Source organism: Malus sylvestris, chromosome 2, assembly GCF_916048215.2.
Source record: "Malus sylvestris chromosome 2, drMalSylv7.2, whole genome shotgun sequence".
NCBI lineage: Eukaryota > Viridiplantae > Streptophyta > Magnoliopsida > Rosales > Rosaceae > Malus > Malus sylvestris.
Window position 1 is genome coordinate 30123206 of NC_062261.1, and position 24023 is coordinate 30147228.

A 24023-nucleotide genomic window follows, 5' to 3' on the forward strand; every position below is an offset into this window, starting at 1 on the left:
TGCTCAAACAGATCCCTTCTCTCCATTTGCATGGCAATGAGTTGACAGTAAGGGCATACATGTGAAATACATAACCTCCAGCAAGCAATCTTTATCTGCTACTACTTGTAGAACTGATCTAACAAAACTGCCCAAGACCAGCCACCCGAACAACGAAACAAAAGCAAGTGAATCAAAACGAAAAGTAAAATCACTTTTCGATTATATATACAGCAAGCAGAAGAGCCAACAACCAACTTCCTAAGAGAAGGTAACAATGCTATCTACTTCCAAACTTTTACGACATACCCATTCTCAATCGCTGCCCGATCAGATGTATTAGCGGATGTATCTTGAATTCAAAGGTACCAATGTGCCTACGGATTTGATGGGCTTTCTACGTGCTTATTTGCCGAGTCCTTAGAAATCTGATTACTCTCAGTTAAGGGGGAGCTATTCTCCCTGGCATCTGTTGCATCACCCTCTGATGCTGCATTATCTTCTTGAATGGGATCCATACCATGGTTTTCATGAGTTCTTGATGCTCGACTATTCAAGAGATAGCGATAAGAATGGGTATTGAAGGACTCTGTACCGTAATGAGACCGAATAGCCGAACTGAACAAGGGTTGCATGCGGCGTTTTCTCTCAGGAAACTCGCGCAGTGATATTCTACAAACAGGACATGTGGAATGCTGCTGAAGCCATATGTCTATACAGGTCACATGGAAGGAGTGCTCACAATAGGGGAGGATCCGCAATACATCATCGCCATGGTATTCCGCGAGGCAAACAGTGCATCTACAAAATAAAAGAAAAAACAAATTTCATTAGAAAAAATTGCAAAGATTAAGAGATAATACGTTTGACCATATGGATTGAAATTGAAATTGTTGTAAAGTGCCATGATTATAGGTGAACATGACAATAATATTCATTTGATTCGCATTGCTTTTCCTCTTTACATTTAATCACTAAAGCAGAGAGGAAGAGAGGAAATTTCTGAAACATGCTATTGAGATACCAGAATAAATGTTTACTGCATGTTCTTCATTGGAGTGTCACACAAATTGCAAACTTGACCTCATTAAAGAGAATCCTTACATGTCAGCAGAACATTGAAATGAAAGGATTAAGGAACCAAAAACCTTAAAACATTTCGGGATACGCAATAACCAACAGATTACAAAAAATGGGAAGATAACTGATTCAGGGTAGCAGGATACTGGCTCGGAGTCAAAGAACTATTATGTGGTAAATTTACATTGTCAGGCATTAACAAGGATAACGTTTACTGCAGAAGAGCACTGCATTTTCCAGATTGTTTAAAACTTACAAAATAAGAGAGCTCCAAAAGAACTGGGAAATGTTATATAGCCTTCTAAATATGCCTACATTGCATCAGAACGAAAATACTGCACTCTTTAAGAAATATATAAAAATTAACATTTGATATCAGAAGTCACGAGGGTGGCAACAGCTCTAAAGTGCACATAAAGATAGAAATACTTACATTGATCAATTACTTCTTAAAATACTTTTGGGAACACTAAATAAGTAGCCACTGGCTTTTAGAAACATAAGAAAATGATCTATGATTATACACCGAATACAGCCGAGGATGAATCAGAGGCTATACAAGATTGAAGTGGACAAGTACCTAGCGTAAACTTCATTCTTATATACATTCACTGACCTTCCAAGCTCGAGGACATATTAAACTCTCTCAAATTATAAAAAGTATTTTACAAGAAAATTAAACATCACAGACATAGAAATTCTCAATAGATGTTAAACCCATGTATCACATCCCACAGTCCAGAACAAATCTAAAATTCTCCATGAGAAAAACAGGGTACGTGGCATCTATGCTCAGACTTATCCAGCCTAGTTGGAATGAATTAACGCCTAGTAGCTCCACCTTTTGAATTAGAACTAGGTGCAACCAAGATCCTGGTATTTCTTTCTCAATGGACAAAAGACCAATGCCCAGAGAAAATGAAAGAGCCAACTTCCGTCATCAAATTACACTCTAACCAATATCATTCCACTTGTGTCTTGTACACACACAACCGTCCATCAGTCTACCATAAAATGCTACAGCCAAAAGGAACAATGTACCAAGATACATCACTAAATTCTCTCTCATAGGACTGGTCAGCCAAACCTTGGCGATGGACACTTGAACCACATTATTTGAATTATCATCTATAAGGTTACTAGAAGAAGAGATTTCAAGGACTATTACTGGATTTATTGCATCATGGAAGTCTATAGAAGATTAAAATGCTGTATTATGTAACGGAAAAAACAGAGAATAAAAGAGCCATGCTTCTAAGAAACATTATCATCATTTAGGTATGGAAAAAGGAGATTAGCATCTCAAACTAAACATTGTCAGTATTATCCATAGTACTTGATATTTGCAACTCCCAAAGGTCCAAAAGTTTTACAAGTTGGAATTGGTCGATTCTTCAGTATCTCCTAACGAGAAGACCACTGGAAATCCTTCCCTCTACCCCTTTCCCAGGTATTTTCAAATTCCAATACTAGACAAATTATAAGACATATGGTTGAGAATCTGAATTGGATTAGTTACCTATACCAAATATTATGGAAAATTGAAATAATGCACTCAAGTTCAAAATAGTGAAAAATCATCATATATCTCGCAAACATTGCATATTACAATCATTCAAATGATAAAAACTGCAAACAGCAATTAAAGTGAGGTATGGAAGAATTAAAGAAATAACATACTGAGCATCTTCTGCTGCTGAAAAAAATGCATCACTGTACTTCTTTGTTGGAAACTTGGCTACTACTACAGGTTCAACGCCATGCAATCCCCGCTCCAACTGTATACGAATTAAGTGAAAACCATTTAAATTCATGGTCAAAGATACGTATTCCACATAAGCTCGTATTATAAAAAGAAAGAAAATTGGAATATATATAGGTCTAATAAAACAACAACCAGTTTGTATATATTTTATGTGATTCACCAGAATAAGTAAAGAGATATACAAAGACCAAAAGATATATTAAATAGTCTAAATGGTACACTAACTATCAATTCAAACTGACGAACTAAACTCAGGAAATCACAAAAGAAAGTTGAAAATAAATGCATAAAACTACGAGAAAATTTGGTCTCTGAACTTGTCACAACATGGAGCAATAGTCCTTTTGAGTAACACCTTAAGAGATTAAAGGGGGAAATAAGGAGTTCTAATGGAGTTATCCAAAAGGACCATTGCTGCAAACTGTGACAAGTTCTTTACCAAATTACCAACAGTCGCGGACTTTTAGTTCAGGAACCAAAGCTTGAACTAGACTAAAGCTCGGGGGGCCATTGCTCCAATTCTCTCTAAACTAAAATCCAAGAACCTTGTTCAATGTAAAAAATGATAAGAACTACATATTATGACAAAACCCACAATAACTAAATATGGACATAATAATTACTGAAAGAGTAAGATCTAAGTACAGTGAAACCATTGACAGTCATGCCAAGAAAATTTTCATTCATTTCCAATGAAAAATGGAAAATTCCCAGATTCTATTTTATCCTAATAAGATTAAAATCAGAGCCAATTACTGATAAACGAACAATCCATTCATCCATTCCAGAAAACAAATCAAAAGTAAACAACTGAAAAGGATGAAACATACAATACTGAGATCGGATCTGGAAGCTATCGGGAAGGAGCGTCTAGAAACATTGAGGTGAATCCTCGCACAGACAAGCCTGGTGCACACGAACACGATGAACATAGTGCTCACCGCGAACCCAATCACCGTCATCACCAGGTTTATCCCTGAAGATATCATCACTCTGTATTTGGGGTATCCAATTTACCCAAATTCACAACAAGCTCAAAATTTAATCAGAAAAAATAAAGACCCGTCAGTCACTCTCACACACGCTACACTGAATTGGGTAAGATTTTCCACTGAGGTAGTGAAAATTCTGAGATATGGGTTTTGTACTGCTGGTGTTGCAGGTTCTGGTGCTGCTGTTGCTTCTGGGATTGAGCCAATTGTCATGGACAGGACAGCTCAAAGATTAGTTTGTGTGTGGGAGTGAAGGGAGGGGGAAGAAGGGGACTGCTTCAGTGTAGGAGGGAAGAGGGCAAGACTGGATAAGGAGAAAGCCATGGAGGGATTGAGCAGAGCCAGGGACTGAGGAAGCCCATGTAACTGGAATCACACAAAATAAGAGGGATATGATGTACTCGAGGAAGGAGGGATTTGCTCAGATCCAAAGGAAAATCCAGGTTTTGGGTGTTGGGTTAAGATTGGATACTGACTTCAGTCACCAAACAGTGTTGACTGTACAACAAATAATATCTAATTAAACACTTGTTTTTTAATTACAAATATAGAGATATGTATATTTTATGTCAAAAAGTCCACATCAATAAAATAAAAGGCATCATTAGTGTTTTTGAATCAAAATGATATTTTTTATGTGGCATAATATGGAATGGCAACAGAGGAAGTTGTTGTGAAATTTGACAAAAGTTTCTAATCTATTTTTAGTAATTAATAAATGTTTTTCATAATTTTTAATTTTTTTATTCTTATATTTTTTTTAAAAAATACTAATAACAACTAATAAAAGTAAATAATGTGCAAGTGGGCCTTTATCACAGTGGTAAATATGTGTTAAGCCCTTTTAAAAAAAAAACATTAATATGACACATAAATCTTCAAATTTAAATTTTATGTTTAAAATTTGACATCTCCTTGGAGATGGTCTAAGGAGACTCTCTCAAAAGTGGGACTCTCCGGCATCTCATGTTTTTGCCACAATTCTCGTGCCAACATTATAAAATATTATGCAAAAAATATGAGGTGGCGGAAAGTCCATAAGAAATCTCACTTTTGAGAGAGTCTCCTTAGCATCTCTAAAGAAAATGTCAAACTTTTAGATGGAATGACACTGTACATACTTGACATCAAAAGTTTATCCAATCAAAATGTTATTTGCTAACTGGATTTGAAAACTTTGTAATTAGGAGCAAATTTGACATCATTGCTATGACAACCCGTCCCTAGTTCTATGATTTTATAAATTTTAAAAGTGTGAATTTACGAAAATACCCTAAAGATGAAGGTTTTGACTTTCATTGACCAACATGTAGTGAGACGTATGAAATATTCTTTTAGCATATTCCTAAAATACTTGACGATACGGACGCATAGGCGCAGGCAGAAGCGAATTTGGAGTTATGGTTAAAGTTTCATAGAGCTACGACCCGAAAGTACTTGGAAGAAATCATTATTTTAATTATATTATATTATTTTATACTACTAAATTATTATGCCACTTGTGTGTGCTGAGGGAGGAAGAGAATGGAATCGGAGGGAGAAGGAGAAGGATTGGGCAGAGCTACCCAATCAGAGGAGGAAAGGAAGAAGGAGAACAAATCAGGGAAGAAAGACAAAGGGAAACGAGGGAGAGGGGACGCATGAGATTGGATCCTCGACCAGTTTTGGTTTGACCTGACTGGCGGCGCACCATGTTTCTCGATGTCATTCATGGCTTTTCACGGAAAATCGAGTCAAATCACCAACTGGAAACAACTTCCTAGCCTACCATCTACCAATTCCATCCCAAAATTCATGCAATTTGGCCTTGGATTCGCAAGAAATGCATCGGCGGGTGAGATGGCGTCTCAGCGGTGATTTGCCATTTCCGAAGCTCACTCCATCGATTATCACTACCAAAATACTCCTCTGAGGCTCAAGAACAAAGCCCAAACAAGTTTTGGGGCGTCGGAGTTGCTATGAAGCTGAATTGAGGGCACCCCAAAGTTAGGGTTTCCGACGGGTTTTAGCAAAATTGGGACCCTTCCAAGCCAAATTGGACTTGGCCACATGTATAAAACTTGCTCTACTCATTGAGATCTTCATTTCTGTAAAATTTGGTAATTTTTAGAAATAGTTGCATTTTCCAGTGAGTCGGGACAGCCAACCGCCACCTGGGCCGAGGTGTCCTCTGACCTTCCTAGACTAAATTTGAATACCTTGGTTTCATTTGTGAAGTCCGATTGACGAAATTCTGTCGTTTGAACCTAGTTCCATTAAGGTCCGTCACTTGATTAGTATAGCAACCGACGATTCGACCGTTGGATCGTCACCAAATTTTAATACATTATAGTACGTAATATTTGAGGACCATAGAACTTATTGATAGGGAATCCGACGTACGGTGTCATGCCCCGATCCCGACATACGTCCAGGATCGACACGTGATGTCACTAAATACCCGTATATCTAACACACCTCGCCTCCTGAATATATACAAAGTATCCTTTAAGATCCAGATGCACAATAATTTTTTGTATACTCTATGGCTGCATCTAACCTCTTCGTTAGATTGCCTATGTACCCTCAATAGGGATCAAGCCATTCGTAGTTCACCTTATCACAAAATCAGATGTTTATCCACTAAGTTCAAGTAGAAAATCATAGCATTCCTCAATCATTTATTATAACCTGACAACATGTAATTCCTGGACTCAGGCTACATAACCAATCCCCATGAAAACTTGATTTCTCTCCCACCAACATATAAATCATTATGTCTCATCATGATATCGCAATTCACAACACACATCATATTTAAGAGTCGACGAAACACAAAGTAATACCAATCATTCCCATATCTTCTAAATTCATACTTATGAAATCATAATTGAATCATAGAAAATCCCAAAGGAGTCATTCAGACGTCCAACATATTTTTTAACTCAATTCACAAGACTCTCGAAACCATTGACACAATATATATAAAACTAAGGCTAGAGTGACACAGTTAGACCAAGTCTACTTCTCCAATTAATGGGATTTTAGGCCACTCCATGAAATTCAACAACTTCGGGTTCTGGACCACTCAACAGAACCAAACCAAATATGATCGCCTATAAAATGTACCAAGTACAACCAATCATCATCACCTCTAGAATACGTATGGTCCCCCATCGTGGATATACCAAGCAGAACCATGGGCATAATATCATCGTGCAGGCAGTGATCACCCATCCCGGATATACCAAGCATGATCACCCCTGAATACATATGGTCTCCCATCGCGAATATACCAAGTAGGACCACATCCATGTACCACTACTACGTGGTGCAATCTCATCATCACACATTAAACATAATTATACGCATACATGTTATCGATTCCACATATCAATTAGCATCTAGTCATATGGAGCACAACACAAGGAATTCCCTTAACTACTATTTCTACTAAAAATCTAACAAAGTACCTAACTCATCTCCATCTCAAGCTAGGTAGTAATGCCAAGTTCAAATAGGTATTCAGTTGGCAATCATATCCAAATAATTATCAAACAATAATTAAATCTCATAATTGTCATAACATTCATCATAATTATCAATCACATTATTAAAAAGATAATTAAACACATATACATCACAAACATAATCAGTGTACAAGCCAAATCCTATTTAATAAGCATAGGTCTATGGCTAAATATATAAAATCACATTTCAATAGAAATCACATTTATAAAACCAAGTCGTAATCACAATTGATATTGATATAAGAATTTAAGGTAATCACCATAGCCCATATACTCAAGTCACTCTTTAACCAATGTAGGCTCACTAGGCCTCACTGCGTCTCCCGTAGTACTAATTTTAGTATTTAGAACGTTTTGAAACATGTTGACCAAAAGTCAACTCTCGATCAAAGGTAAGGTTCACAATACTACACAACTCGATCCGTAAGATCCGCTCGTTGGATTTTGGATATGTAACTTTCTAAAATACACATTATGCCTCTAAAACAACATACCAAAATTTCATCACGATCCGACGGTTGGATCTCCGGCAATTACAAATTCAAGTGGCGACCAAAGTTTGATTTTACAAACTTAGAAATTCAATACGGAAGGATCCGTACGTCGGATTCCCGATCTATCAGTTACTATGGTCCTCAAATATTACGTACTATTACATATTAAAGTTGGTTAACGATCCAACGGTCGAATCATTGATTCATATTTTGATCAAGTAATGTATCATAGTGAAATTAGGTTCAAACGATCAATCCTCGTCATACGAATATCAGATACTATGTGATGAGCTATGGGTTCAACCGTACATGCCACAAGATGTGGATCCGGCTGACATATTACTTGATATGGATAAGTCGTACAGGTCACTAAAAGGTGACTCCGACTTACGTACTAGCATTGATTGATGAGATATGGGTGAGTCATACAGGTCACTATAGGTGACTCTGACTTACGTGCTAGCATTGATTATTTATATTGCTGATGAAATGTCGTATCGTGGTATACTTCTGGATTTACTAATAGTATACAATTGATTTCATCCTTATACGTATTATGATTTTCGGGAAACTAAAGAGGTGTTATAGCGAGGGGTTATAACGTTTAGAAGATTTTTATTAAAACTTTGTTTTTAGGCCACTCACATTTTCTGTTTTCCGCCCCTCCAGGTTTAGTAGTTGAGCTTCTGTATCGGCGAGGATGATTGGCATATTCCAAAATAAGTGACCACATAATTCTTATCTTACACTATTGCCCTTTACCTATGCTCTAATGTCACGTGTGAAGTGGGTTCATTCCTGTTCACCAGCGCACTCTGGTATTTAGGCATTATTAGGTTCAAATTTATTCATATTTTTCCACATCATCACACTTTATGGCTTTGTCACCTTGCAGGTGTCGGTCAGCACAGCTCGATTCGGAGTCCTTATGGACATTCCGGGTCGGGGTATGTCAATTGCCAAATTTTTTTAATTCATTTTAATGGTGGGTCTCTTATTTCACTAATATTTCAACCAACAAAAATTTTGTTTCAACATTTTTTTAATAATTATGACCATTTAAAGTTCTATTTAAATAAGAAAAAAATATTTGACATTTTAGTTGGAGAAGCACGAAATTTAACATAGGACTTCAGATTGCCAAATTGGCTATCAATTGTAATTTGACTCTTATAATTTGATATTTCTTTTGAATATGGTTTCTCTTTAAATTATATTTTGCAAATGTTGATAAACGTGTTTATATTCTATTAGTGACACATCACATGATTTTTAAATTTGATATAAAAAGTTGATTCACCGCATCTTCTTATTTATTTAGAATAACCATATTTACACTGGTTTTCAAATAGAGCAGTACGATTTTAATTTTCTCACACTGCATACTTATGATATGAATCATAACAGTTTATGTTTTTGAGTTGTTTAACTTTCTAATCCTTTGTAAAAGTGATGAGTGACCATTATGCAACTTGTTTTTTAATTGACGTGAAAGCCACACTTACACCACATCAAACTTTGTTTTCTCTACAATTTGAAACGGCAATAGTCTCACAATTAGGCAGCCTAGAAACAGGTTCACATCACATCCACCAAAATTAATTAACTAATTAACTTACTTAATTAATCTTTGTTAACGTACTAAATTAATCAACTAAATTAATCTCATGCTTCAAGTTTATTGGTGTACAATCTATTATATTTTATTCTAAGCCAAAAAAAAATCTATTACTATTTTATAATTACTAGTAATTTACAGGACTAACTATTTCGTACACCTTTTAGTTTAAGATTATTGGCAACTGAGACTATATTCAATAGAAAAGGCTAAAGGTTAAGAGTCAAGTGAACATAAAAAGTTTTGCGACAAGTATGATGATGCTGAAATCAACCAAGTCCATATCCAAGCTACTCGGCCAAAATTGGAGATACCGTTCTCTTGAGTGGCAACCAACTTACTGAACCCCGAGCTCTTCAAATCTGTGTGCATTTGAAAGTGCCACAAATCAATACCAAGTGATAGGTATGTTGTATTTGGACTCACTTTTGCCCCGTTATTAAACACAAGGCGAAGGGAGGCATGCTTCTTCCATTGTCAACTTTGAAAGGCATTTTACTGTATAGAAGTGTACAGAAAGATTAATTGTCAATATATATGTACCATTCACTATAGATTTTCTAGGTGTTTTTTCTTTTTCATCTTCGCTTGTGCATTTTTTTTCTTTGGCATTCTCTTGCTATCTGATGCCATGTTAAGCTCCTTTAGATATGGTCTTAGATGCGGCCCCCACGGGGGGTTAAAGCGACCAAATGTTTTGTAAGTGACAAATATTGGTGCCATTAAAAAATCCGAATCAAATCAATTTATTATTCATACGATGTCTCTTCTAAAAAAATTTATTCTTACAATGTGAATGTGACATCATCGTGAATGTGGCATCATCTAGCACATTAATAAAATATGAGATCGTTTAGTCATTGAACTAAATAAAAACAAATAGTTGATATCGATAAAAATATTAGTCATATATAGCTGGAAGAGGCCTCTACCATTCGAGAGGCATTGGAGGAGTGCAGCAGACATGGTTTGTCAAACATTATCATTGAGTCTGATGCCTGTGAAGTTATTAGGATGATGATAAGGAAGGAGATCGGTGTTGATGCGGAGTTGGAAAGCATAGTGCATGACATTTGGGCTGTTACAAATGACGTGGGGACTTTTTCGTTCAAGTTTGCTCGTCAAGAAGGCAACCGAGCGACACATTTTGTTGCAGCGTTTATTAAAAAAATTGGAGGTTTTTTTAGATGGGATTTTATTGGTCTCGAGTTCCTTTTTAACATCATTCTGTTGCAGCGTTTATTAAAAAAAATGGAGGTTTTTTTAGATGGGATTGTATTGGTCTTGAGTTCCTTTTTAACATCTTGGCTCAAGATGTAAACATTTCAATTTATTTCCTGAATTATCATATCAGTGAAAATTAGGTCCCTAAACTATTTTTTTTCTTTCAGAAAAATCAATCCTAAGTTATAAAATTCTGCCAATTACTTCCCTAATATTATATTCAAGGCTAATATATTCAATTTTCCTTGGAGGGTAGATTTGTAGTTTTTCATAGGGAAATAGTGTATGGAGTCAACTTTGAAGGGTAAATTGGTAGTTTTACGTAAGAAATAGTGTAAGTTAACTTTGGAGGGTAAATTAGATGTTAGATTCACAATCTATATGAAATGTTAAGGGCTTATAGGCGAGGAAATAATGGTATTACACTTCAAAGTATGTCAAGTGACTTAAGTTGACGAAAAATTGGATAAAATAACTTTGAATATAATAGTAGGGATGAAAATGAATTTAGGGACGTATTTTACCCAAAAAATAATTTAGGGACCTAATGTTCATTGAAGTGATAGTTCAGGGACTAAATCGGCACTTCATCCTAGAATTTAATGAAGTCTATCTTTTGGCAAGGGGGAGGGGGAATCTATTTGCTACAATTGGCTAATCAACATGCGTTTTAATTGATTTTTTGCATTTTATAATAACAAATGGTTACGATCATAAGTAGAAAGTCCCATGAATCAGCCACATCTAAGTATCTCTCTTGAATTTAAGAACTTGTTTTAGACCGTTTAGTAGGGGAATCTGAACATAAGACCTCGGGTGCATAGGTGAATGCTCTTATACAACCGAGCTACAATCCATTTGCTCATTATTGACTATCCTTATCTGTACAAATTAAAGAATATCCTATCAAAATGTCAAAAATATTCTCCAAAAATACATAACCGTTGACAATTTCTTTTTAGGTGCCTTCCTAGTTCCCACATGTAGCAATATCATCTACTTGTGGATATCCTCTGGCCTCTCCATGGATATAACAACCAATCGTCGTATATATGTATACACAAGAGAATGGGATTGAATGCTTTTATATATTAGGGTTTTCTGCACTTTTTGAACAACAAACTGATTGATCTCAATGTGCTTTGCGTAGGGTTTATTTCCGGTTTTGGATGGTTATCCTATATATATATATATATATATATATATATATATATATATATATATATATATATATATATATATGAACTGGACTTGGTTGCTGCAAATTCAGTAGCTGTTACTTACACCCAATCCTGGCTGGACACATGTCTAAGTTTTGATTTTTTTAATCAAAATTCGGACACGTATCCACGTATCCAGCCGGGATTGGGTGTAAGCGGCAGCAAAGTTAAATCCTATATATATATATACATTTGTGTGTGTGTGTAGTTAGGTTATTTTGAGAAGCTAGTTGTTGGAAATGATTAAGAAAAAGGAAACTAGTTCAAGGTTTTTAAAGTCAGCCATGACTTCGTCCTCATGCCTACTAAGCTATACGCGTAGCTAATTGGACTCTAGATTATTTTTATGGATTGGGGGACACAATTGACCAGATCATGGCAACACGTTTGGGTTTGATCAAAACCAATGACTGGTAATCCTCTTTATCGCGGGGCTTAATTGATTTGGGCTGCCTTATGATCATTCCATTTTGCACACCTAGTCACGATGTAATGTTACTCAACTAAAATAATAGAAGAACTATCTTTAGGCTGCTCATTAGCGTGGCGTCACAATTTTCTTTTGGTGTTATAAAAACTCAACTAAAACATAATTCAATTATTTATAAGGTGGATTGTATTAGGAGCTTCATTTTATTTTAATCGTATTTTAATATTATCTTGATGGTTATGGACTTTCTCTTTTTAACTATATTGCATCTCGGATTCAAATAATCAAGGGAATATCATCGAAGATGATTACAAACCAATAGGCTAGCACAACCCTCGTTCAACATCCTGTCAACCTCTACAGATTAGAATAATAATATCTCGTGATTTAATTGGAATTTCGAATAATAAAAATTTTCTTCTGATAACTCCCAAGCGATTTGGCCATCTGAATCTCAAAATATGACCTCATTTTTAGATTGAGGCAGTGATACAAGAAGAAATTATTCAAAGTTAAATGGCGAAGGGAAACAGCGATGAAATAAGCTAAAATAAAATACAAATTTCAGACACTTAACACACAGGAAATATAAGTGATGGGTAGAATTAAAAGTAACATAAGTAAAATGAGATTACATTAACTAAAACACAAGAAAAGCACAAGTTGGCCTTCGTGTTTCATCGTTGAGGAACTATAGATGCAGCACATTGCTCCCAAATTTTCTTAGTCGTAGCCAAAGCTTGGGATTTGTCGACATCGAGTCTAGAAGCAAGCACCTCGTTGACGAACATGTCGTGACATGGCTAACCTAGAGACACAAGAACATAACAACAACCATCACTTACAGTCGTCTCTTTGAAAATACTTTTGCTCAATTCCAACTCACACTAGAGCAGTTAACTCAAGATGTTTCGTATGACACAAGTACCACGATCCACGACTAGAGCAGTTTTATATACTCTTAAATTTGTTTCAACTTTCAGACTTTTTCCCCAGGACCTCATTATTCATTGTTTTTTCTATACAAAGAATAATATCCCATCAGAAAGTCAACACATTCTCCACCACCACCACTCTGCAGAACATTGATCATTTGGACGTCTTTTTGTTCCTGGTTCTGCAACATTCTATTTCGAACCACTGGGTTTAGCAGTTTGATCAACGCCGTCATCTACATCAATGGTCCTTACCTTGAATCTCTCAAGCCTCATTTTGGATTCTCTTCCTTTGAAATCACGCGGTGAACCAATACTTAGACTCCGTTGCATTGTCCAAACTGCTTTGGTTTGATCCGACTTCATTTGAGCTAATACCATACCCAATTTCTTTGGCACCTCAATAATTAACTTGTCCTGAACCCCGGGAAATATTTTCTTCAACAGTTCAAATCTTCGAAAATAAAGTTCTCTAAAGAATTCCACCAGCGCTAGCAACCTTGGATCAACTGACTTGCCAATTTTTGACTGGAATCTGTAGTAAGTTTCACCTATGTCACTAACACTTCTCCGGAGTAGGCCGCTCTCAAGTTGTGACATATCATTCTTGGTGCCGAAGAATGAAGTTCTTGAGCTTGATGGCTCCGTACTTGTTGCAATATCGTCTACTTGTGGATATCCTTCTGGTTTCTCCATGGATACAACAACCGATAATTTGATATTCCTAGATACAAAGAGGGGAGATTGAGAGCTGTTGTGTTGAAGGGTTTGCTATAACAAATTGATTGATCTCAATGTGTTTGAAAGCGTTTATGTTTTGGATAATTTTGGTGGTTTGTGCACATATATATAGGTGTTGAGAATGTGTAGTTGACCAAGTTCAAGATTTCTAATTAAGCCATGACTTGGTCATGCCAATTAATTAAGCTACGCGTACCTGATTAATTCAATTTGAGATGATTTTTGGATGGGAAGACACACAATAAATGAGTCAAATCATGGCGGCACATTTAGGTTTGATCAAAACTATCAACTAGTCAACTTCTTGAACATGATCACCTTAGTCGTGTTCTTTAAAAGGTGAGTCGCTTGAAAAAGAAATGCCATCGTTAGACTGGTTGTTGGTGTGAAAAAAAAAAGGACGAATATGGTTCTACAAATAAACACTAAATTTATTCCAACTAGTGACAATGAATTCTACATTGATAAGAGGATGAACCTTGCATGAGCTTATAAGTAAATTAGGTTACTCCCCATATTGCCAATTGGTTTTATGATGCAACCTCAACTTTCTTCATGGTATTATAGCTTAACGGCCACACACGCTCCACGTCACTCTGTTTATGTTGTCCACGTGTTAGGCTTGAAAATTCGATCGCTACACGTGAGGGGGCGCGTTGAGAATAAATCCCACATTGATGAGAGGAGTAACCGAACTTATCGGTTACTCCCCATATTCCCAATTGGCATATGATTTTGAATTTGGGTGATTTTTTATAGACTTGATCTTTGATAGAAGACATAAAATTTAAACGGTGGTGGGAGTGATGGTAGCAGAGGTATAGGTGGTGATGGTCATGATGAGAACTTAGTTGTGGTGTCGGTAGTGGATGGTGAAACGGCCGAAGTGGTGGTGGCCATGGTGGATAAGAGGACAGCATTAAAGACCGGAATATGATGGTGGCGGCGATGGTGGTGTCAAAGATTGGTTCAAGGCATTGTGGAGCAACTAGTACAATTATCTTTGACCAATAAAGTCCCTTGTAGTCAGGCAAATAATGGAATTTAAAATCTGCTTTTGTTTGAATTTTTTGTTGCATACAAGTTCAATGCAGTTTGATGAGTCCATGGAAAGTGTTTGGGATGCAAATTGCTCTAATAAGTGTGGAATAATATGCAGAGTTTCTTCCACTGGCCAAATCATTGTTTTATTCCATGTAGTTTGGGTCAATCTTTAGTTTATTAGAGGACAATCGCTTAATTCCATCTTTTTTTACACAGCGAGCATGTGCTAGGTATCATGTGTGAGGGTGTACCGATATGTCTGAGAATGTGAGTGTTGTTCTATGTTGAAAAGTTAAGGAACTTTGCTACGGTTTCAAAAGAGTTAGGTTACTCTCATATTGCTAATAGATATTAAACTAGAACCTTAACTTATTTCATGGTGTTAGAATCAGGTTAGCGTACGTATGAAGTCCAACAACTATACATGGTCTAGTGTTGTCATTATTGACATTGGAGCGAGGAGGAGGGGAGGGGGGCGGGCTGGTGGTGGTTGGAGGGAGTTGGGGTTTTCACGAACAATCTATTTTACATAGTGGGTGAAACAATTATTAAGGTCTTTTGAGTAAGTTTGGTGGGTGATTTTATGTTTATGCATGAATTTTGAATCACGTGAGAGATTACTACTATTATTCCAGTCTGGTGATATTTATACTCATTTATAAATGAAAATTTTCAAGGTTGATTTTAACATGAATTAAGGTTTGGCAATCGAAACACCCTCAAAATTAAGAGAGACGCACCTTTAGAACTCACGACTTTCCGGATTTCCTTCTCAATTATAATTTGGAAATGGAAATGAAAGTAAACGTTCAGTTTTCCCTAAATTTGAATGGGCAAGTTAAACCCTCGTCAACTTTTTGTTTGAAATTTAGAAAGTACCAAATAAGAATTCAATTTTTTTTTAAGAAAGTGAAAAGCAAAAACTGTAACAAAATGATTATTAAACGGCCCTTAAAGAAAACAGAAACCAGGACAAGATGGAAGCATAAACCGTGGCGGCATTCGAGTACAATCTGCGTCCTTCAGTAAAGGGTTTAATAGGGCATGATTTCAAAAACATTTACAAAACCACTATTGACCACTAAGCTTCACTGTGACTAACTAGCAATGCCATGCTACATGCTACTATCTGTACATATTAGGTCGAGTATGATCGTAATATGAATACCGATCTGTTGGTGCCCCAACTGGCCTTCTTGGTAGGGCTCTCGTTAATCCTTCATCAGATGTCATCCATGGCGTCGGGTCTGGAACAGAGGGATAGTTGGAATAGAGAGGATTGGTAAACCTCGACGAGGGCAGCCCCATATCAAAGTAAGGATCAATATGTGGCAGCAGCGGAGAAACTCTTGACCCAGAATCTGCATAACGCCCAGCTATAAATCTATTATCTGCTGAAAAATTTGATCTGGTATCGACGTTAGGGCTACTGGGAAATATTACTGCCGCAGTAGTTGGAAAATTTGGTCTAGTCTCAACATAAGGATTGATGGCGGATCGATCAGCCCCAGTAGCAGAAAATGTTGGCCTGGGTTCAATGTATTGACTGGTAACGTATCGATCAGCAGCACTAGTAGAAAAAGTTGGCTCAATATATTGACTGGTGGAGAATCGATCAGCAGCATTAGTAGAGAAGGTTGGTCTAGTCTCAACATAAGGACTCGTGACAAACGCATCAGGAGTAACTGAAACCCTATTTTCAGGAAAATGCCTTGCAGACAGTAAGCCAGAAGAACCAAAGTAGCTATTGTGAGCCGCAGCTTCTTCAACTGCAAAATCAGTTGGTAGTCTGAAAAGCCCGGCACACCCAACAGGAATCTCTACTCTGTCTACAGTTTTCGTAGCAGGAATAGATGGTTCAATGGACTTGTGTGCAGATGTACCATCTACTAGCGGCAATCTAGTCATTGTCTGTTGTAGTGATAGCCTTGCTTGTTTAAGTGCATCCAGTACACCACCCAACTTATCCTGCGAGTCATGAGGCACCAATGCATATAGGTCGTTTCTGCTCCCTGAAGCATTTCCTTTATGGAAACCATAGCCAGCATCAGAAGACAAGGCATCTGATGTATGTTTGTGGGCTGACTGATGCAGAAGTTGGTCAGGGTGGGAGCCACGTGAAGAGTGCCGAGCATAATTTTCTGTGCTCTCTTGATTTTGCTTTCCATTTGCCCCAGGGAATGCAAATTCTTGAACTTGTGAGGAAGCAACAGAGTTTCTACTCAGATTATCCTGCAACCCTCCCGTATCTATATGTGAAGCTAATAGAAAACCGTTAGACTGAATTTTGACTGTTTCCTTAGGTAGGCAGACATCTCCTTCTGCTGACTTTGACTCTTGAGCTTGGGCAGCAGTCACCTGGGCAGGAGATGGCATTTGTGCCTTTATCTCATCTCTTTCCTCGGTGATATCGGAATGGTTCCCAGGGTCACATGAATCCTATATGACCAAAAACCCACCAGGCTTAGTGGATAAAAATTCCAAACAATAGAAAACAATGAAAAGACCTTTTATGTAAAAAAACACATACCATCATTATTAACAAATGCAACCAGCAAAGTGAATGACTGCTTAGAAACAAATGCTACTTGTATCAAACACAATATCACAAGGAGAAAAACACCCATGCCATATGTTCACTCAAAACTGATTAATTTGTTTTGAAGCCTAGTTCAGTAAAATGATTCGTGAGGAAATGAGGCTAATGCTGCATCATCAATAATAATCCCCAAATGAGGCTAATGCTGTACCAAAGACTCACGGGAAGTAAAGTTCTCACTCATATGAAAAATACATGGAAGAAATGAGGCTAATGCTGCATCATCAATAATAATCCCCAAATGAGGCTAATGCTGTACCAAAGACTCACAGGAAGTAAAGTTCTCACTCATATGAAAAATACATGGAAGAAATGAGGCTAATGCTGCATCATCAATAATAATCCCCAATATTATGGGTAGAGCAAACGTTTCAAAGCCATGAAAGACGAATTAACATCTTCTGGAAGAGGTGGCTCCTATAAGCCCAAAGAATAAGGCAAAACCAAGCTAACATGAAACTGGCAGGTGAAGTTATGGTTGACTATTACTGTAAAAGCTAACACAAATAATACTTTGACACGACAATCATGTTTAACTACTATTATAAAGCTGACTTTTGTTCCATTGCTTGACCTAGCGTTGCATGAGTCCCAGTACAATTTAAGATTTTCATTTTTCCTTGCTAAAGTTGTAACTTCCTCTAGTATTTGATTGTTTCTTAAAAGCAATTGAGAGTTTTGTTATGATATTTGGTTGGGACTTGAAAACTTTTGACAAGTGAGTTCAGTGAGAGTAAAGGAAATTCTTTTGAAGGACAGGAATCAATACAATTTCAAATATAACGTCATACAAGAGATCTTGATGACATGGACAGGAATCAATACAATTTCAAATATAATGTCATACAAGAGATCTTGATGACATTGTTGAAGATGAGTCAATAAACCTAAAGTCGTAAGACCTGATGAATTATTTACAGAAAATTGATGTGAAGTTAGCAAATATGTTGATCAATCGGGTTTGAAAATTTTAAATTGATGTTGCCAAGAGCTAATTTCTCTAGTAAATCAGATGAAAACCGATTTGAAGAAACTGTGGGTTGTGAAACTGATTATGGAGAACGAAAGTAATTGTTCAAGAATGCATACAACTGTAGCTCCTACAAATCTCTTGGAAAATTGAGGAAGAGAAAAGAAAGGGTTATCTTTCATATGAGTAACTATAATTTTCTTCTTCATTTTTGGGAAAGGACACAAAGAACCAAACCAAATTTACCAAACATATGAAATCTCAATTACAGCAGAATACACAAAGCCCAGAAGCCGAAAGGAACATTCAAGATATGAAATTGTGACTGGGAGTTCAACTAATGGCAACATCATTGGTGGTGACTGTTGGCAATGGCACTGCTGACAAGTGATGGATGCAATTAGCAACAGTGAAGTGACGACTGTGCCATTGGTTGTATTTGCAAAGGTAGTGAATATGTTAGTAGTGAGTCTAGAGACTAGTTTTATGATAAAGGGATGACCGATGGTAATTTTGACTGTGGTGACGGTTGAATAAGTTCAGTTATCAGCTTCAAGAAGTAAATAAGTTCTTTGGAACTGAATGTTTGAACTTTTACATGGGTTTTCACTAATCAAAGTAAGCCATGGCCTATGGACTACAAAAACATACTTTCAGAAATTAACTAACAAAAATACTCCAAAACTAGGCTATATACACCATCACACGTAATTTAAGAAACTAACTGATTGAAAATTAAGATGTTTTGGAAATACTCCAACAAAACTTGATGAATTATATAGCAGAACTTAAAATCGGTCAAGCATAACTAAAAAGACGGAAAAGGAAAATTATACAATCATGGCAACAATTAAGGTTTGTAGCACTATTATGGAGTGTAAATCCAAAGGGCATTTATTCCAAGCATTAAGACATTATGCAGCGAAATAGTGATATTCTTTGAAGGCGAAGCAAAAACATTTAAATGGTCTATGATATGAATAGCTTCATATAAAACATACCGGTGTACTGGTATTATTTTCTCTAAACTTCTCTTCCCATTCTCTTTGAGCCTTCTCCATCTCTTCATTTTGACAAATAAGTTGCGCCTGATGTTCTAGTGCTTTTTCCATATCTTTGTCTCTTCCATGCCCACTGAAATCCAGGTCCCTATTTCTTTGTCTTTCAATGGTCCCTGACAGCACACCATTTGATAAAATTTTCCCTTCTGGGAATTCAGAACTTTCTCTCAATTTCTCAGGCCCACCGTATAGGCCATTTGGAAGCCCTTCTGAAGAAGCAGAAACACCATTTTCTTGAGGATCAAACTTGTCTGATCTGAAAAATACAATAAAATCTATTTAAAACTAATGTGTTATACAGAACCCCATGGTACATAAACCAAGGACTTTTCAGAAAACTCTGCTCTTTTTGCTTTTTCATTTTGTCTCTGGAGTTAAATTGTTTTATATTGTTGGGAGGATAACATAATAGACAGATTATGAACATTATAAGGTAAATTCAGCGTGGATTGTGTATCAGTGCATGTAGCATTTAACGCAATAGATATGAAAAATCAGTTTCAGTCTACTACAATTATCTTCGTCAGCTAGAAAATTCTGGGAGGAAGAACGGATATAACAACACTCCTGAATTCAGAGAAACAAAGACTGTAAAGTATACATGTTCTTACTGATTTTTCCATGACAGCTTTTTTTTATTGAATATGCATATAAGTCTGAAGTTATTAACTTTCTTTACACTGATACTACGAAGTTTCAAAGCAAACATAATAATGATGACAATAATGATATTAACCATAACAATCAATACAACAATAACACTTAGATATTCCCAGTGGTTAGTATTTGATACCAAAAGTCTTAGGTCTTAGGTTGAAGACATTTCTACAGTTAGATTAGGCTAGTATTTATAATGCACCTTAACGGATAAAATACTTTTGTCTTCATTGAATCACTTTCAGTTGGCTTAGGAAAATTTATTAAGAGGATATACATACTATATCAAATAGCAAAGCACCTTAACCCATACATACATATATTAAATAAGCAGGCCTATGAATGTATATACTATATATGCACAGAAAACAAGAAAAGTAGTAAGCCAAACAAACAAACCTTGTTTCTTTGTGTTTTATTTGGCGGCAGGATTTTCCAAGGTGATGTCTTGGAGAACTTGAACCCATGGATGAAAAATTGTTACGTCTTCTAGTGGATAGATCCTTATACTTTTCCTGAGAACGTGGAGATTCAATGCGCCCTTTCCAAGACAAGCTTCTACTAGGTATTCGAGAAGAATCAGCATCAGAACCCGAAAGTTCCTCCTGATCGTTTCTTCTCGCCTTCGAAATTTCAAAGCTTTCTTCTTCATTTGTCAAGTTATTACCCACTTTGGATCCCTGGTGTGTTTCATGATCAGAGCTGGAATCAAATTCTTCTGAAATGTCACTTGCCCCTTGGTTCTCCAAAATGGCAAGAACATCTGCTGTGGCTTTCTCGGCCATTTTTCTTTGAAGAGAAACAATCTTAAGTTGTTCCTCCAGTTCTTCTACCTAAATTGTAAACAAAACAAATATTGTAAAACTAGTGAAAGTGAGAGTGAGAGTTCTTTGAACAATAGACCTGACATTAAAAGATCCACACTTTCCCATATCCTGAAATATACCATTTTTTCCAGCTCATTAACTCTCTGTCTTGCACTTCTTGAAACGGACCTCTCAGACAGCAACCGTGCCCGAAGAAACTCAATCGTCATTGCACTGGAATCCTCCATACTCCTGGTTTACATGGCAATAATTAGGGGTTGAAGCACTATTATGACTCAAATAAAACAAAAAATCACTCTTTCAAACAATCTATAAGAACCAAACACCAACCCTCAAAATGTTTTCGCAGAATATATTAATCTCAAGAAGGAAAACTGAAAAGTGAATGCTGCAAGTAGTTCATCATTAAATGGGATCATTTATTTCATCTCTGAGAAGAATAAAGAAATAAAAGACGCATCAGCGTCAAACAATATGGTTAACATTGATATGATCATGGAAATATAAAACATGACATCCATCATACCAAGCATCAATAGTAAGCTCTGCTAATTCAAATCCTCGACTGTGGAATTGCAAGCTAAAAATTTCATACTCTCCTACATTTTCTCATCACGAGTGTACAAACAGGAAGACTCAGCTAACGAATACTAAAATTCACAATTAAAACCTCAAAACCACATAACACCAGTTGATCTTTGCATTTGAAATTTCCAATTCTTAGCTTTTCTTCGGCTTCATTGACATCGAAACGGTAAGAAAAATGCAAAAAGAAACCGCCACAGCGACGGAGAACGCACAACACCCCCGTGAGACAAAAGAGTTCAAACACTGAGATCCACATCAAAACGAAGCGAAAACAAAGAAATGAGAGGTACCCAGATGATCCTTACCTCTGATCTTGCGAGTCCTGATTAGAATTATGCATTCTAGAGGAAGATCACACGGAACCCCGAACTTCAAAATTGAGCTGCTGCAACCATGATAGAGATTAAACATCAAAGAAATGAAATTGAAACTGGAGCAATCCAGGTGAGAGATTGCGAAAATTAAAAGGGGAGAAAGGCAAAGATAGAGAACTAGGGTACAATTTGGGTTGCCTTAGAATGAAAGCTCCATGAATGATGAACCCTAACGGAGGGAATGAACAGAGAAAGCTTCTTACTCGCGACCATTTGAACAATGAGGGTGCAAAAGCAACAAGCCAATTATGCTTTGGTCCAATTGGAACATCCTGTCTTTCTCAATTAATTTTCGAGCCGCTTTACTAATTAATAAAACACTTATTAACAAATAAAATTCTATGAATTATCAGTTTAATTTTCTAATTAAAACAGAACATGAATAAGAAATATATGGCAGAAATATAATTTCACATAACTAAATTTTGTTTTTTTTTTTAAATCTCACATAAATGTGATATTAAAATACCTCTAATATTTATTAAAAAAAAACCAAAGACAAAAACCTCTCACTCCCCCCCCACGTTCTCTCTCTCCCTTTCTCCTTCTCATTTTCTAAAAAATGTGTTCACACACACAAAATATGTAGATAAATGCTAGTGTGAATAAATCTTTGCCCCTTGCGTGTTATCTAAACAAGTCATTCCGAACTTCACATATGTTGTTGATATAAATCTCATAAAGACTCGAGCATGAGAAAGCTAACTCGCAATCGAAATCAAAATTTGAGATGAAATATGTTGAAAAACTTGTCCATGTCTTGGCATGAGGTTTGAGCATTATTCTAATAGTATTTTGGTCACCAGTCGAACTACCCACAATCATCCGTATGCTAGATGCAAAGTTGAGACTTTTTGAAGGAATTATGGAATCAAAGTTCCATGTTTGAGTAGGGTTTGTCTACATTGTACTTAGCTCATTGCATTGGGCTAGACATCTCTTTTGATACGCCTACATGCCACCATTGAATTGGTGAAAGACCTTTTCTGATAAAGTGATGTTTGCCTTATTAGTTATTCTGACACATGTTTCTTATCAAATCTGCACAAGGCATATTCACAAAGATGTGTTATGTCTTTACCTTTGAGAATACTATTATATCTTGGAGGTCCACAAAATAGACCATTAAGAGAATGCCACACAACATCTAAGAGACCACACCAAGTTTATTCTGTCTACATTAGCAAAGCAAGAGAAAATTGAAATCAAGAAGATCTTATCCCAAGAGAGCCTCGCTAATCTCTACACGAAGTCGTCGTTGAAGTTTACCCTCCCAAAACTTGTCCAAGGAGTTGGATTGCCTACACTATCTCATTTGCAACGTTGTTAGTTCTCAAAGGGAGTTTTGAGACTCATTTGGCCTTAAGAGAGTTGAGGGAGGGAAAAGGAGAGGGGAGTGACCCATCAGGAGGAGGAGAAATGAGAGAATAGAGAGAAGAGAGAAGTACCAGATCTCTTGACCTGCGCGACCCAGCTTTTTCGACCCTTTTTTGCGACTATTCTGACGTGATTCTGTCGATTTTTCCATCAAAAAGCTGCCATGCACCACCTGTAACCTACCCAACGACCTCCCATCTTCCATCTTCACCTAAACTCGAGGGTTTTTGGCCTCGGTTTCACAAAAAACAGCACTAGAGTGCTTATGAGGTTCTCGATGGTGATCCACAGATCTTGCAGGCAGCATCACTAACCACCACCCATAATTGACTCACCTTGAACCCAGGAACAAGGCCCAAACAAGTTTGGGGGAAGCAGATGACTGGGGAAGATGAATTAAGAACACCCATTTCTAGGGATTCAGAAGGTTCTTGGCGTTTTCAGGCCACTTCCCAGTCGAATTAGACCTCGGCCCAGGTATAAAAATTACTCATCACCTCACGATATTCATTTGGTGTAATTTGAGAATTTTTGGAGTT

The 24023-nt window shown here is 36.7% G+C and overlaps 3 protein-coding genes across 8 annotated transcripts; all 3 read right to left on the reverse strand.

Moving 5' to 3' along the window:
• LOC126611957 (putative RING-H2 finger protein ATL61) lies at window positions 1-4329 on the reverse strand. The gene is made up of 3 exons (XM_050280261.1): window positions 3655-4329; window positions 2740-2837; window positions 1-780 (listed from the first exon to the last, which is right to left on the reverse strand). Exons 1-3 carry the CDS (start codon window positions 3811-3813, stop codon window positions 357-359), a joined length of 681 nt encoding a protein of 226 aa, XP_050136218.1. The 5' UTR covers window positions 3814-4329; the 3' UTR covers window positions 1-356.
• An 8567-nt stretch (window positions 4330-12896) lies between these two features.
• On the reverse strand, window positions 12897-14057 carry LOC126585811 (uncharacterized). The gene has a single exon (XM_050250354.1). The coding sequence runs from the start codon at window positions 13940-13942 to the stop codon at window positions 13439-13441; it is 504 nt and encodes a 167-aa protein (XP_050106311.1). The 5' UTR covers window positions 13943-14057; the 3' UTR covers window positions 12897-13438.
• Window positions 14058-16011: 1954 nt separating this feature from the next.
• Window positions 16012-22367, reverse strand: LOC126605322 (uncharacterized). Of its 6 annotated transcripts, none has more exons than XM_050272700.1 (6): window positions 22226-22367; window positions 22039-22118; window positions 21265-21376; window positions 20718-21151; window positions 19602-19917; window positions 16012-17470 (listed from the first exon to the last, which is right to left on the reverse strand). In XM_050272700.1, exons 2-6 carry the CDS (start codon window positions 22071-22073, stop codon window positions 16157-16159), a joined length of 2211 nt encoding a protein of 736 aa, XP_050128657.1. In that variant the 5' UTR covers window positions 22074-22118; window positions 22226-22367; the 3' UTR covers window positions 16012-16156. The 6 variants fall into 6 exon arrangements, with proteins under 6 accessions (XP_050128657.1, XP_050128665.1, XP_050128650.1 ...); XM_050272708.1 differs by having other exon boundaries at window positions 22039-22115; window positions 22234-22364; XM_050272693.1 differs by having other exon boundaries at window positions 22234-22359.
• Window positions 22368-24023: the final 1656 nt, after the last annotated feature.